Source organism: Gopherus flavomarginatus, chromosome 2, assembly GCF_025201925.1.
Source record: "Gopherus flavomarginatus isolate rGopFla2 chromosome 2, rGopFla2.mat.asm, whole genome shotgun sequence".
NCBI lineage: Eukaryota > Metazoa > Chordata > Testudines > Testudinidae > Gopherus > Gopherus flavomarginatus.
Genome location: NC_066618.1, coordinates 67162486 through 67175326, shown reverse-complemented (window position 1 = coordinate 67175326; position 12841 = coordinate 67162486). Strand labels below are relative to the sequence as shown.

Sequence of the window (12841 nt, the reverse complement as noted above, 5' to 3'; positions counted from 1 at the left end):
GATGAATGGCAATGGACAATAAAATGAATGAGACTTAAGAACTGGGATGCAGGATAAACTGGACAAAGGTGAGTTTGGGGACTGACCTCAAAAACTGGAATTTTGATAGATTTTAGTCTTATACCTGAGTTTTGCTACATATATAGGGGTAGCTTAGGAACTTCATAATTTAAAGCTAAACTAGTAGCTACCTTTATGTAGAACATATTTTAAAGTGAACATTTCTCTCTTGCATAATACCACGACATTAGTTTAAGTCAATATCAATTTATGCCACTTATTTCTTCTGCATAGGAGAGATCTATCAACTTCTCCGTAATGTTAGATTAATAGACTGTAGTTGTCTTATCATTTATCTGTTTTTGTTTTGCACATAACATGTACATTAGTTCTATACATTTTACTAGATCAACAAAAATTATTTTAAAAATTAGAGAAATTGGCTTTCTTCACACTGTTACCAGATTGTCATTTCTTCCATGAACTGTCACAGTACCTAAGACAAAGGTAGCAAGTCATTCTGAAAATCAGCTCCTTCCTCAAACTGCATCTGAACCTTTTGTAAGGTTTGACAGATTCAGGTGGGCATCTCCTCCCTCCTGTACAATCTTGTAAAGATCACTCCCTCTCAGTCTGTTGTGGCCCCAACAGTTCAAATCTTATACAGGCGGGGGGGGGGGGACAGGGAGGGTACCCCGTTAGAAACATACAGCACACTCTGGGACACTTCTGAAAGGAAATGCTCAATGTACATGAAATACTAACTGGACATCTGTCCCAGCAGAGACACTAGAGACCAGCTAGAATCCTGTGATAGACTCTCATGCTAGTGGGGGCTGCAGAACACAAAGGATAAAGAAGGAAGAAAAGGCCAGAAGGGCCTGTTTAGGGTTGGTCGGGAGTGGGACCTGGGAGAAGTCCACAGAAGGGGCGGGAGAAGAGGAGTGGAAGGATTGGGTGGAGAAACTTTCAAAAGGGTCAGCTGAACTTTGAATAATAATGCATGTGTGGATGTTCTGTAAACTGAATCAAACCAGAGGTTTCCAAAGTTTGGCTGTCTCCAGCTAATTCTGATTTATCGTAATGAAACACTGATTTCAATGAGATCTAGTTCCTTAATCAGATTAGATCTAAAATCAAATATACTTTGAGACTGAGGTATATTGTTCTCAGACTACTTTATTATTTTCTGTGGGAAAGCATGTGAGAGCAGCATGACTAATAACTACAATAGCACCCATTACTTTTTCCAGCAAAATTATTCTTCCTTTTTTGTTACCTGTTCCTGACTAGAAACAACTTTCTTATCTGTCTCACTATTACTTTTGTGGGATTTTTTTTCCTGAGGTAATCTAAAACATTTCAGATTCCATGATATAATTGTCATTTCAGATCTTCAATCCTATTGCAATATTAATTTTGGGCTCTGTCATTTGCACATAAATGCTTGGTACTTGCTTCAAGCAAAACGGGTAAAAAGGTTACTATGGCAAGCAGCCGTATTTCAGCTTCTATGAAACAGAGCACTAATCAGGGATTGCTACTATCCTGATGTTTAATGAAATCTCTGAGCACAGCCCTTCATGATCTTTGTTCCAAATGCCAAGTTTTTCCTCACGGATTATGTGGGCTCCTTATTGTTAGAAGCACATCTCACCAATTGCCTATAATCATAGAGCAGTCTGTGTAGGCATTTCGTGATTGGACTCGAACAAACAAACATTCCATATACAAACAATGTGTATGTTTGAATTGACTTATACACACTGAGCCTGATCCTACTTTCATTGAAGCCAACAGGTGTATTGCCATCAAGTGCAACAAGAGGAGGACTGGGTATTATAACTTTGCAGACACATTCTAATAATGCAGTTACTTACAAATAGTCCTCTATCAAATAGATAGTTATAATGGAAAGACACCTGAACTTATTGCCATCATTATGAAATGCAAAACCTTTTGAAGATATTTCTCCTCAATTTCGTACTACCAGTAGAGTATTAGAGGAAAAAAATGTTCTCCTTGGCAGTAAATATACAGAACACTTACAGTAATAAAAACTTCCTTGTGATCATGGCAATAAACAATTTCAGAACCATATATTTTACTAATTAATGACTACTGTAATTTTTTCTTGTAGAAGAAGATTAATTGCTTATAGCAAGCAAACTTTTTTTCAGCATTCATACTGAGAGCTGTTTATCTGCATCTTGCTATTGCATATTCTGTACTTGCCCAACGTGAAGAGTGTTCGATGAACAGAACAAATGCAGAATATGCAATCACAATCCCCAGTATGGGTTGGAGAGGAACCCTAAGTACGCTCGATTATATAATGTTCCAATAAGAGTTTGCTCATTTTTTCATGCAATACCAGCTTCACAATCCCTATGCAAGTCCAAACAGATTAAAATGACTGTCACTGTCACTATTACCTATTTTGCTAAACCGGTATCTTGCAGAATTTATATCCTCTATCTTCCTCATTCTTAAAGAGTATTTAATCTCCGTTTGGATTAAACATGTTTTAACCCACTATAATAAAATGTGGCGAGTGGATGACTACAAATCTTCCAGCTACTCAGTTGACAGAAAGAGGTTTGCATGATACTTAGTCATAGATTATTAGGGTTGGAAGGGACCTCAGGAGATCATCTAGTCCAATCCCCTGCTCAAAGCAGGAGCAATCCCCAAATGGCCCCCTCAAGGATTGAGCTCCCAACCCTGGGTTTAGCAGGCCAATGCTCAAACCACTGAGCTATCCCTCCCCACTATCAGGTATCTCAAAGGTAAATGGTCTCTTGGGATTACTCCAAACATGATTCGCAAAAATATACGAGCAAACAAAAACAGCTTAATTTGGCACACGAACCACCTCTCTTGTACTGCAATGGGAAGTGCTCCACTAATTACAACCTCCAAGAATCCACATCCTGGGAGTAGACAGGTACCTCAGGCGATTCCAAGTCATTCTATTCAAATTTGTGAATCCTCTTTCTAGATAGTGCCTCTGTGACAACCTTCCATTGACCTAACCAAAGGGGAAAAGGGCTTCTGGAATGAATGAGATGTTTAATAATTTCTGTTGTCAACACAGGACAAGAAAGAATGGATAGATCTCCTAAATAACATAACAAGTCTACTAAAGAAATTTCACAGCTTTGGAAATTGTATCTATAGGAAGTGAAATTTCACTTCAAAAAAACCTAATCTATAAACATGAGTACCGGGGCATAACCTGTACTGTGTCAAATTTTCAAGCTCTTTGGGGGAAATAATGAAAGCCTCTCTCCACTATTTTCTTTCCTAGCATTTCAGAAATGTTCAAAATATTCCAGGCAGGCCAATCAAAGAAGACAGTTCAATTATTCAAAACTTTCACCTCACCTGTTCACTCCAAAATGCCAAAGAAAACTCATCAACTCGTTCAAATAACATAGTGATGAGCAGATGCCACTGTGATGGACACTGTTTCTCAACACATAGACAGAATAGAATAAGGGTGAAAAGTAGCCTTCCCTGGTGGAAACCTGCATGTGATGGTCATGGTGGAAATATTACCTGGTTTCCACCAAAGGATGAATGCCTCTGCAGGAGAGCTCAAGTCCTTCATGTTGGGGGTCTCAGATTTAAAAGCATTGGGGGACCATAGAGGAATCTTCCATCCTGTTATGGGCATGCCTGGGGTCACACAGACAGCAGGCACCCTTTTGCTCCAACAGCATCTCCTGAACCCCGCTGCTCATGAAGCCCGCATCCCCCCACTCTTTGGCATTGATGGCTCCTGCTCCTGAGAGCTGGAAAAGGATTCTAACGGCAGCTCCTCATCCTGCTCCCTCTCCTCCCCCTGCCCCTTTTACTTAGATGAGTCTTAGTACACAATATGGGTTGGCTCAGGCCCTTTGAAGTCAACAGGAGTCTTTCCACTGATTCCACTGGGAGCTGGCTCAGACCCAAAGACAGAAATGTTCAGATTTAGGTGCAAATTAACATTTCGGCCCCTAAATCAGAGTAGTTCAATTTTCAGAGTTGCTAAGCAAGCACTCATCACACTGCACCTCTAAAAGGCCATTTTTATTTAGGTACCAACCTTAAGCACCCAAACTTGAAAATTTCAGCCAAAGTCCCAGTATGAAAGAGAATATGATCAGTTATAAAGATAAGTAGATTAAAATAAAACTCTTTGAACTGCTCAAGGGCATTGCAGCGTATGAAAAATCACAGATTTTCAATAATAAAAATATGACAAGAATTGCAAGTAAGATTAAAATTTTTTTTGAATGGCTTTGGTTTTGTTTCTAATCAGAGAAACCATATTTCCATAAGTTAAGGAATATGTCTAGGATTTAGAACTGTAGTGATTACTGTTATTACACTAATGGCACATATTAATGTTTTAAAGTCACCTTACTGTTTGTCAAATATATTCTCAACATAAAAGAAACTGCTAGTTTCCAAAGCATGATCTGGCAACCCATCTGTATGGGTGTTACTGATCCACCTATACAGAGAAAAGTCATACTGTACTAAACTCTGCTTCATCTTACTCATTGTACCCCAAACAAAGTCAAAATATAGACTCTTGTGCCTGATTTAGCATTCAAAAACAGCTAGCATCCAATCACAGGAATCAGCAGAATGAGCAGGACATCGGTCTCTCTATAATTCCTTTCCATATCTTAAAGAGACAAGGTGGGTGAAGTAATAGCTTTTATTTGGACCAACTTCTGTTCCCATATTTTGTTTTTTAAAACACCATCTAAGTTATTCCAAATATTACAGTAGAAGCTCAGAGATACAAACACCAGAGTTATGAAATGACCGGTCAACCACACACCTCATTTGGAACGGGAAGTATGCAATCAGGCAGCAGAGACCAAAAAATAATAGAAAAAAGGAAATACCGTACAGTACTGTGTTAAACTACTAAAAAAAAGGAAAGTTTAAAAAAAGATTTGACAAGGTAAGGAAATTGTTTTTGTGCTTGTTTCATTTAAATTAATATGGTTAAAAGCAGCATTTTTTTCTGCATAGTAAAGTTTCAAAGCTGCATTAAGTCAATATTCAGTTGTAAACTTCTGAAAGAACAATCATAACATTTTGTTCAGAGTTGCAAACATTTCAGAGTCACAAACATCCTCCATTCCCAAGGTGTTCATAATAACTCTGAGGTTCTACTGTATCTCCGTCCCTGGATTTGTGCTGAAATAGAATCTGAATCAAGGTATTTCACAACCCCATTGTCCAAAAGAGCTTCTCCAAGCTGTGTGACTTTACTAAAAAGTTGGCATTATTAATCCAACTCATTTGCTACTGCAGATAACTGCGTTTGGATGCCACTTCATCTTATTCAAGAATAAAAGCTGCTACGGAGAACAATTCCTAAACTGCTTCAATTTGCCTATATCTGTCCTGTTTTACTGTGTGTCAGAAATCCAAACCAGTAAGTGTTCAATCAGTGCTGATAGGTAACCCATCACAGAAAGTAATTTGCCTGGAAAAGTCTTTCAGTAGGACAGATGGAGGCAACAGGAAAATAATTACCTCTGCTATATTCACACGTGTGATACATGTTATTTTCCAGCAAATACGTTCACTGCTTCCCAAATATCAACTATCTCACTGAACATTAAAATCATCTAAATCACGATGCAGAAGTCCTCTCACAAATGAGAATTAGTTAATTCATCCAAAACATCTGCACCAGGAAGAAAGCTTTGTTTGGGATACTTAGTGCACAGTCTACCTAGAAATGGGAAAACTCACATGTCACTGTTTACAACAGTGTTTATCATATATGGCGCAATTCTTAATGTTATTTTTTTTACCTGGTTACTAAGCGGATGGAGTTCTCAAAGTATTAAGTCAGTAAGTTCTAGTTCACACACTGCTATAGCATATGGTCAGGTAAGACATGGCAAGAAAACTCCATTTTAACTCAGAAAGAGAAAGAAAGAAGGCAAAGACAATACCCCATTCCAAACCCATTCACCAAAAGACTGGCCGAAAAAAGGAGCTTTGCACCATGCACTGGAAGCTAACAAACTTGAGCTCTGGTGAATGGCCAATGGGCACAATTTCCACAGTCTGGGACCTGCCACTGAGAATGCCATGACTTTAGAATGCACATGGACAAGCGAACACCTCAGCTTTTCCCAGCCATTGTGATGGCGCATAAGGAAAAGCTGTTTCTATGGTAGTCAGGTCCCACACTACATGCCTAAAATCATTTGTGTTAGTAGTGGATGGGAAGTTTTTATTATCTTCTCAAAAGCCCCAGTTAAATAGTAATTTCAAGTACAAATGATTGGTTATCAGTCAGTAAACAGGATATAAACATTTCAGTGGCTCAGGAACACGTTAATGACAACAAAATTAATAATTAATAATCATTATTATTAAAGAAACACTTGGTTTATTTTAGATTATAGACTATAAAGAAAGCATTAGATTGGTTGCCATTTAATACTGAATAGTTACCTTTTCAACCGGTGTATTTTCTTCACCTGTTACACTAGCTTTTCTTGATTCGGTTTTGGTTCTGCTCAGCCTTCGGGACACTTTTTCTCTAAGCAGAGTTGCATATCCAATGTGCTCATAGATGGGGTTTTTGGTCATTTTGGCAATATATTCAGAAGCCTTAGTTTCTATATACAGTGTTATCAAGCCATCTGTTACCAAATCATGGATAGATTCAAACCTTTTCTCCCCTACAAAGTGCTTCCCATCATAGAAAAGCCTGTAGTTTAAGGTCTGATTACCAAACCTGCATAAAGAAAGAAAGAAAGAAAGAAAGAAAGAAAACAAAATATCAGAACAACCAGGAGACAATCTTGCTGGTTATACATATGTTTTTAGGTCCTAATATCGCAAATGGATCTGTGTGGATGAGTCTCCCACAGAACCTCATTGTGTTCATGTGGATCGGACTGAAGGATTAAGCTACCTAGTGTTTAACAAGCAACGACACCCAGAAATGTGTACAGTTAGTCAGTATGTGCTCATCTTGAGGGGCTGGCACAACACATCAGAGGTATGCTTATACTGATTGACAAAAGCCTGTTCTGGGGAATGCTATTTATGGCATGTATAGTATATGGTTTAAAAAAATATATTAAAAACAAAGTATTTTAAAATGTTTCTTTTATAGCACATCAAAGGTGAAATCTAGGTCTCACTGAAGTAAATGGAAAGTTTTTGTCAGTGACTTCAGTGGGGTCAGCATTTCAGTCCAAATGTACATATTTTCTTTGTTAAACGGGTTACAGGCTAAAAGTTCCAGAATGGTCTCTACATTTGTGCTATAAACTTTTTTTCATATAAATTCCCACGTTTTGAATCGACAAGTATTTACATAGGTAAATTTAGAAACTAGACTGAAAATCTAGCCCTTGATGTTAGCAACGGAAGTATTCTGTTACAACCATTATACATATCTATATTTAATAAGGACAATCAAATACTATACTTTTCTTACTCTTTATTTTGTAATACTTTGTTAAGAACCTTGAAAATCTCCTATTTTGTTCTTTTCCATTTGACAAACACTGCTATTCATTTCCTACACTGTTCACACAGCAAGCACCAGCATCAATCTCAAAATAGTTTTAAAAATACTGGACTGCTGACGGCCTTGTTTGTGCACCAATATAACTTTCGGGATGATCTCAGTACAATGTTCATAGCTCTGGGAAATCTCTTCTAGGAAATTTTTGTTACAGACTTACCAAAGGGAGTATAAAATTGGAGACTCTTTTTGCAGGTCCCACAAAAATAGTAATGTTTTTAAAACTTTTTTTTTTTATTTTATTAAAGGTGATAGGATCTGAAGGATATTTCCAATGAAATTATGACAGTTTTATGATGTAACTATTTTGCACTTAAGTAGCTTGATGTCTCTTTAAAAAGAAAGAAACCTAAAGCTTACTTTAGAATCTAATAATTTTATTTAGATTCAATATATAAAAGGACCCCGATCCAAGGTTTGAGGCACACACAATTAAAATCAGCAGCATAAAAGTCATCATTCCACAGGAATTCAGCGAGCCACCTACAGAGACTCCTTTCCACGCCATTGCTAGGGGCGCACACCTTTACCTTCTAAAAAAATCGCATCACATAACTTTTGCAGTATGCCTGGAAGGTCACCAAAATCAGACCAAGGGACAGGGAGGGAACTAGTTCTAGAGTACTGCAGACATCACAAAGGGCATCCTGCCAACCGCCCCCTCTCATTTATACTGAGCGAGATCCAGTCATGTGCCCCTTCTGACCACAGTTGTGGCATGGGGAGAGGGGCAACTCCTCAGGTTGGCCTGTTCCAACTCATTTAGGGCTTTGTAAATCATAACAGAGATCTTACACTCCACTCAGAGACCAATGAGCAACCAGTGCAGATCTGGGAGGAGCACTAGTGTCACATGTTCCCAGCATGATGCCCTGCTCAGTAAGCGAGCTACTGCATCCTGCACCAGCGGCAGTCTCAAAATGGTTTTAAGGAGTAGTCCCCATGTACAGAGAACTGCAATGGTCTAAGCTTGAGGAAACAACAACCTGCACAATAATGGCAAGGTACGCATCCACAGAGAAAGGTTGCAAACTCCTAGCCAGATGCAGATGGTAAAAAGCTTACTAGGTTACTGAAGTAATGTGATTATCAAACAGCAGCTGGAGGTTTAAAATCACACCTAGTGCAAACCCTAGCAATTAAAGGCAGACAGTCTCTCAATCAAAGGAACCGGTATTATCTCTGCCATTCCTTCCAAATGTCTAGTTAATCTAGAAATGTTTTATTAAAACTGAGTTTACCTGAGAGCTAGAGTGTAGCATCCAGGTTGCCGCTGGCTCTCTCTAAGAATATATGCTCCTTCTACTCCTGCAAGTATTTCATCTGCTTTCTCTCGAGAAATAATTCCATGAAACCTGAGGGGAGAAATTTCAGCAATTTACAGAATAATCATAAGTAGAAATAAAACTACAAGAAATGATGGTTGATTTAAGTGAGACATATGTGACTAGTAGTAGATCATAATAGGATAGCAACACTAAATACTGCATCAGTGGAACAACCTGGGAATAATTTCAGGTCCCCAATTCCCAGGCTGACAGATATCAAGCTTCACACAAGTACTGGGACTGAACTGAGAAATGACAGAGCAAAGAGAAAATGTTGGTCACTACCTGAGTAACTCCACTGGATGATTACAGAATAATGTCTTTCAATTTGGCCCAGGAAAGCCTAACCCCAGCTACTGGAAAATACTGTGGGCATGACCGTCTGAATTTAAGGAAAGACTTTAGAGCAGGTAAAAATGGCGTGTGAATCTTGACATTCCTACCATCACAATACCTGGCTGCTCAAGGAGCAGGAACAATTAAGATATAGAAGAACAAGAAAAAAAAAACATTAAGGCCAAATCCTCAAATCTTGATTTAAAGACTTCCAGTTACAGAGAATCCACCATTTTCAAACCAGCAAGTGACCCATGCCCTACACTGCAGAGGAAGGCAGAAAAAAGCTCAGGGTCTCTGCCAATCTGACCTGGGGGAAAAATCCTTTCCAACCCCAAACATAGTGATCAGTTAGACTCTAAGTATTTTTTTAAAGCCAGCTCTAAGAGGGAGCATGATCAGGCCTGGAGTTTCCTACAATTGTTACTTTATATGAGAGGAATGAAATAAGAGCAGAAATGAAGGCACTTTCAAATAAAAAGAGATAAATCAATGTAGTATCCTTACTACAAATCTGCCTTTATTGTTTATACGTATGGTTTTGAAAAGGAGTGAGGATATCTGCACTGCTTCTTTAAATGTGTGGCAGAAAGGTAGGAAGATCCTGGCGAAGGTTCTAGTCAGATGTGCGATAGTGACATAGAGAAATAGACGAAGAGTACCCTTAGGGATAATATTGTTTTCCTCATTTCAATAAAGTTTCCTGGCCAGTTTCTGTAAAAAGTGACTCTTTCTGTGATTCATTCCCTGACAAAAGGAACAGGCACTAAGACAAACAGCTGACTTTACACTGATCAGTTCTTCAGCTATGACCTTTAAACAAGGCCAAAATACAGTCTTTAGAGTAGTTTAAATACTACGTTGTGCACATATTTTGCTAGCTGATTCACTAAACCTTTCCTTGGAGCTTTTAAAAGCTTCTATTTTAAATGCTGCTGTCTAAGAATACAATAAATATGGTAAAAGCTTCTGGCCCTAAGCATTGTCTTTTTTCTGACATAATACGTCAGAAATGGTAGGTTTAAAATGATGCCTCTGGTTTGGTAGGGAAAAAGAAGAAGAAAAACATTTTAGATGTAAAGAGAACTGAACAGCAATTGCACTTGTCACTTTTTCATATTGAATACATGTTAGAAGCAGTAGGTTTTAGGTGACCTTTCCAAAGCATTACTAGGCATACTTCCTTTTTAAAATGATGATTGATATGGACTGTCCTACTATGCTGATGAACCACGGGCATTTTCTACTACAGCCAATTAGAATGAACATCTCTAAAATTACACAGTTTAAATTTATCTTTATTAATAAATTCACTGTAATTAATGTCAAGCAAGTCCAGTTAACAAGAATGAGTTTAGGCTCTTAGTTTTCTCTTGGCTGTTAGCTGTAATACACACACTATCAATAACAACCAGTTTATTGGACAAAAGACAGTGATAATAGTTTTAAAAGCTCTAGAGCTAGAAAGCATGGTAGTTCAATTAGCTAGGTGCTGTCTTTCACACTCTACTGTACTCGAGTGGCTATGACTGAATTCCCTATTGTCACAGGTTATATTTTAAAAATTAAACTATAATAATTAGGAGCTCTTTGATAGTTTGACAGCTGCTACGCCCTGGATGTGAAAAAACCTTTAAAAAATGAAATTATATAATTAATCCTCATTGCAAACTAAACAGCAGGCCTCAGAAAAGTACCGTATTAAAGGGCAAATTCTCATTCTACGCACACTGCTCAAGTAAAGGGTCTCGAACGAGCTGTAACAATGGCTGTGGTCCTTGAACACTATCTATACAGGGCTCTGGGTCAATGTACATGCAAGCCATTTGGAGATAACACTCCCACTACATAGAGGGAGAATGGAGTCCCGCTGTTGAGGTCTCGGAGTTGCCTGCCCTTTTCCCTTCCTTGCACCGGAAACACACCATTTCAGGCCTTGTATGCCCATGGGGTAAGGCAGCCTTTAGACCTGAAGCAGTCTCATACGCTCACTAACACTGTAATACCGGGTATCAGTGAGAAGAAAGTACAGTAAACACACATCAAAAAGAAGGAAGAACAAGAGGAACGAGATTGAGAAAAACAGTAAAACTAAAAGAGGGTTAAAAGTTACAGCCAAAAAAAGACCAAGGAGGGGAGAGCTGAAACAATCTGAACCATTCTTCCTCAAATAACCCCAGATTTGCTTTTAGTCACCGTTCATGGTTTTGCCCATCTGCAGTTGACATACATGCTGAAGTAGTGATACAGGCCATCCACTGTTGAGCAACAATAATGAATCTGTGTGCAACTGGAATATTAGATATTCAAAACATTTTCATGCTAGGCTTATGGAAAGTGAAATGAAATATTTTGTCATAACACCTCCACTATGGTATTGTTATTTCTGTATTAATAATTTCAAAAGGAATGCATAATATCTCAAATGATTATTTATCAAATAATTAAAAATAGAATAGTATAATACATACTCTCTTCCATAATATTTTGGTCTGTTCTCCACCTAAATGTGAAAAGAAAGAAAAATATTAACAATATACTCAAAATTACACCAGTAACATTAAAATAAAAGTCAAGCAAATGAAACACTGATCATCAATGAAGACTGCAGCATCAAATTCAGAGTATATGCATAAGCTATCAAAAAAAGATAAACAAGAGCACCATGGCATGTGAAGTTATGTTAATCTGAAGTTGTAGTACACAGAGAACATATGGTGAAAAATAAAATAAAAATAAAAATAAGCAGTTTTATTTTCATGGATTTGTGATGACTATAAATATAGTGAATGGTGAAACAAATGGGGCAACATGAGTCAATTGTATTAGATGTGATTAAACAGATGAAGAATAATTAACTACTTTTTCTCTCATCTATTATTTATACACATAATTAGACTATTTTTATCCTGTGTCGTTTCTCAGACATTGTTGCCTATAAATGGCAAATGTCTAAAACTGAAGAATTTAATGTTCTCAGAAGATTTTTAAAAACCCCAACAAAACAAAAAACCCACCAGGGTTTATGGATTTAATTCTGGTCTGAAATTCCTCATGTCTCAGCAAAGCCCCATGAGCCTGATCTGAAGTACACTGCTGAAGTCAATGGAAAGACTTCCAATTATTTCAAATGGCTTTGGATCAAGCCCTAGTAGAGTAACACGCCTATACTCAAACTTCAGATATTCTGACATGTTGGGTTACCACTCAGGCTGCAATCCTGCAATGAACTCTGAGCTGGGGTGTTTTAACTTATCTAAAGCCTTCGTTTTAATTGTTTGTATTATTTAATTGCCTGTTTCATATGAATTATTACATAGTCTCCTTGTCAGCATGCAAGCCACAGACAACTGTATGGCGGTTCTGTATAATGAGAAGGATCCAATTGCAGTTCTGACTTTCTTTACCAATTGTAAACAAACTGGTTTAGTATTACTCTCTGAATGTTCCACTGTGTGGTGTATGCTAGGTATTGAGTTCCACAAAAAAGTTACATGAAGTTAAAAATCCTAAATCCTCAAAGTCCATGGGACTTGGTTTATATACAAACAAAAAGAACAGATTTACAAAATAGTTTATCTTAGACTTTGTGGAGACAGTAGAAATATGA

General features: G+C 37.7%; 1 protein-coding gene across 1 annotated transcript in view; it reads right to left on the bottom strand.

The window, feature by feature from the left end:
* CHN2 (chimerin 2) overlaps window positions 1-12841 on the bottom strand; it is a 205788-nt gene that overhangs the window by 89693 nt on the left and 103254 nt on the right. The window contains exons 4-6 of the mRNA XM_050938674.1: window positions 11703-11734; window positions 8809-8922; window positions 6481-6766 (exon numbers count right to left, since the gene is read on the bottom strand). Of these exons, the coding sequence (XP_050794631.1) occupies window positions 6481-6766; window positions 8809-8922; window positions 11703-11734 (432 nt within the window). The remainder of the gene's footprint in view (window positions 1-6480; window positions 6767-8808; window positions 8923-11702; window positions 11735-12841) is intronic.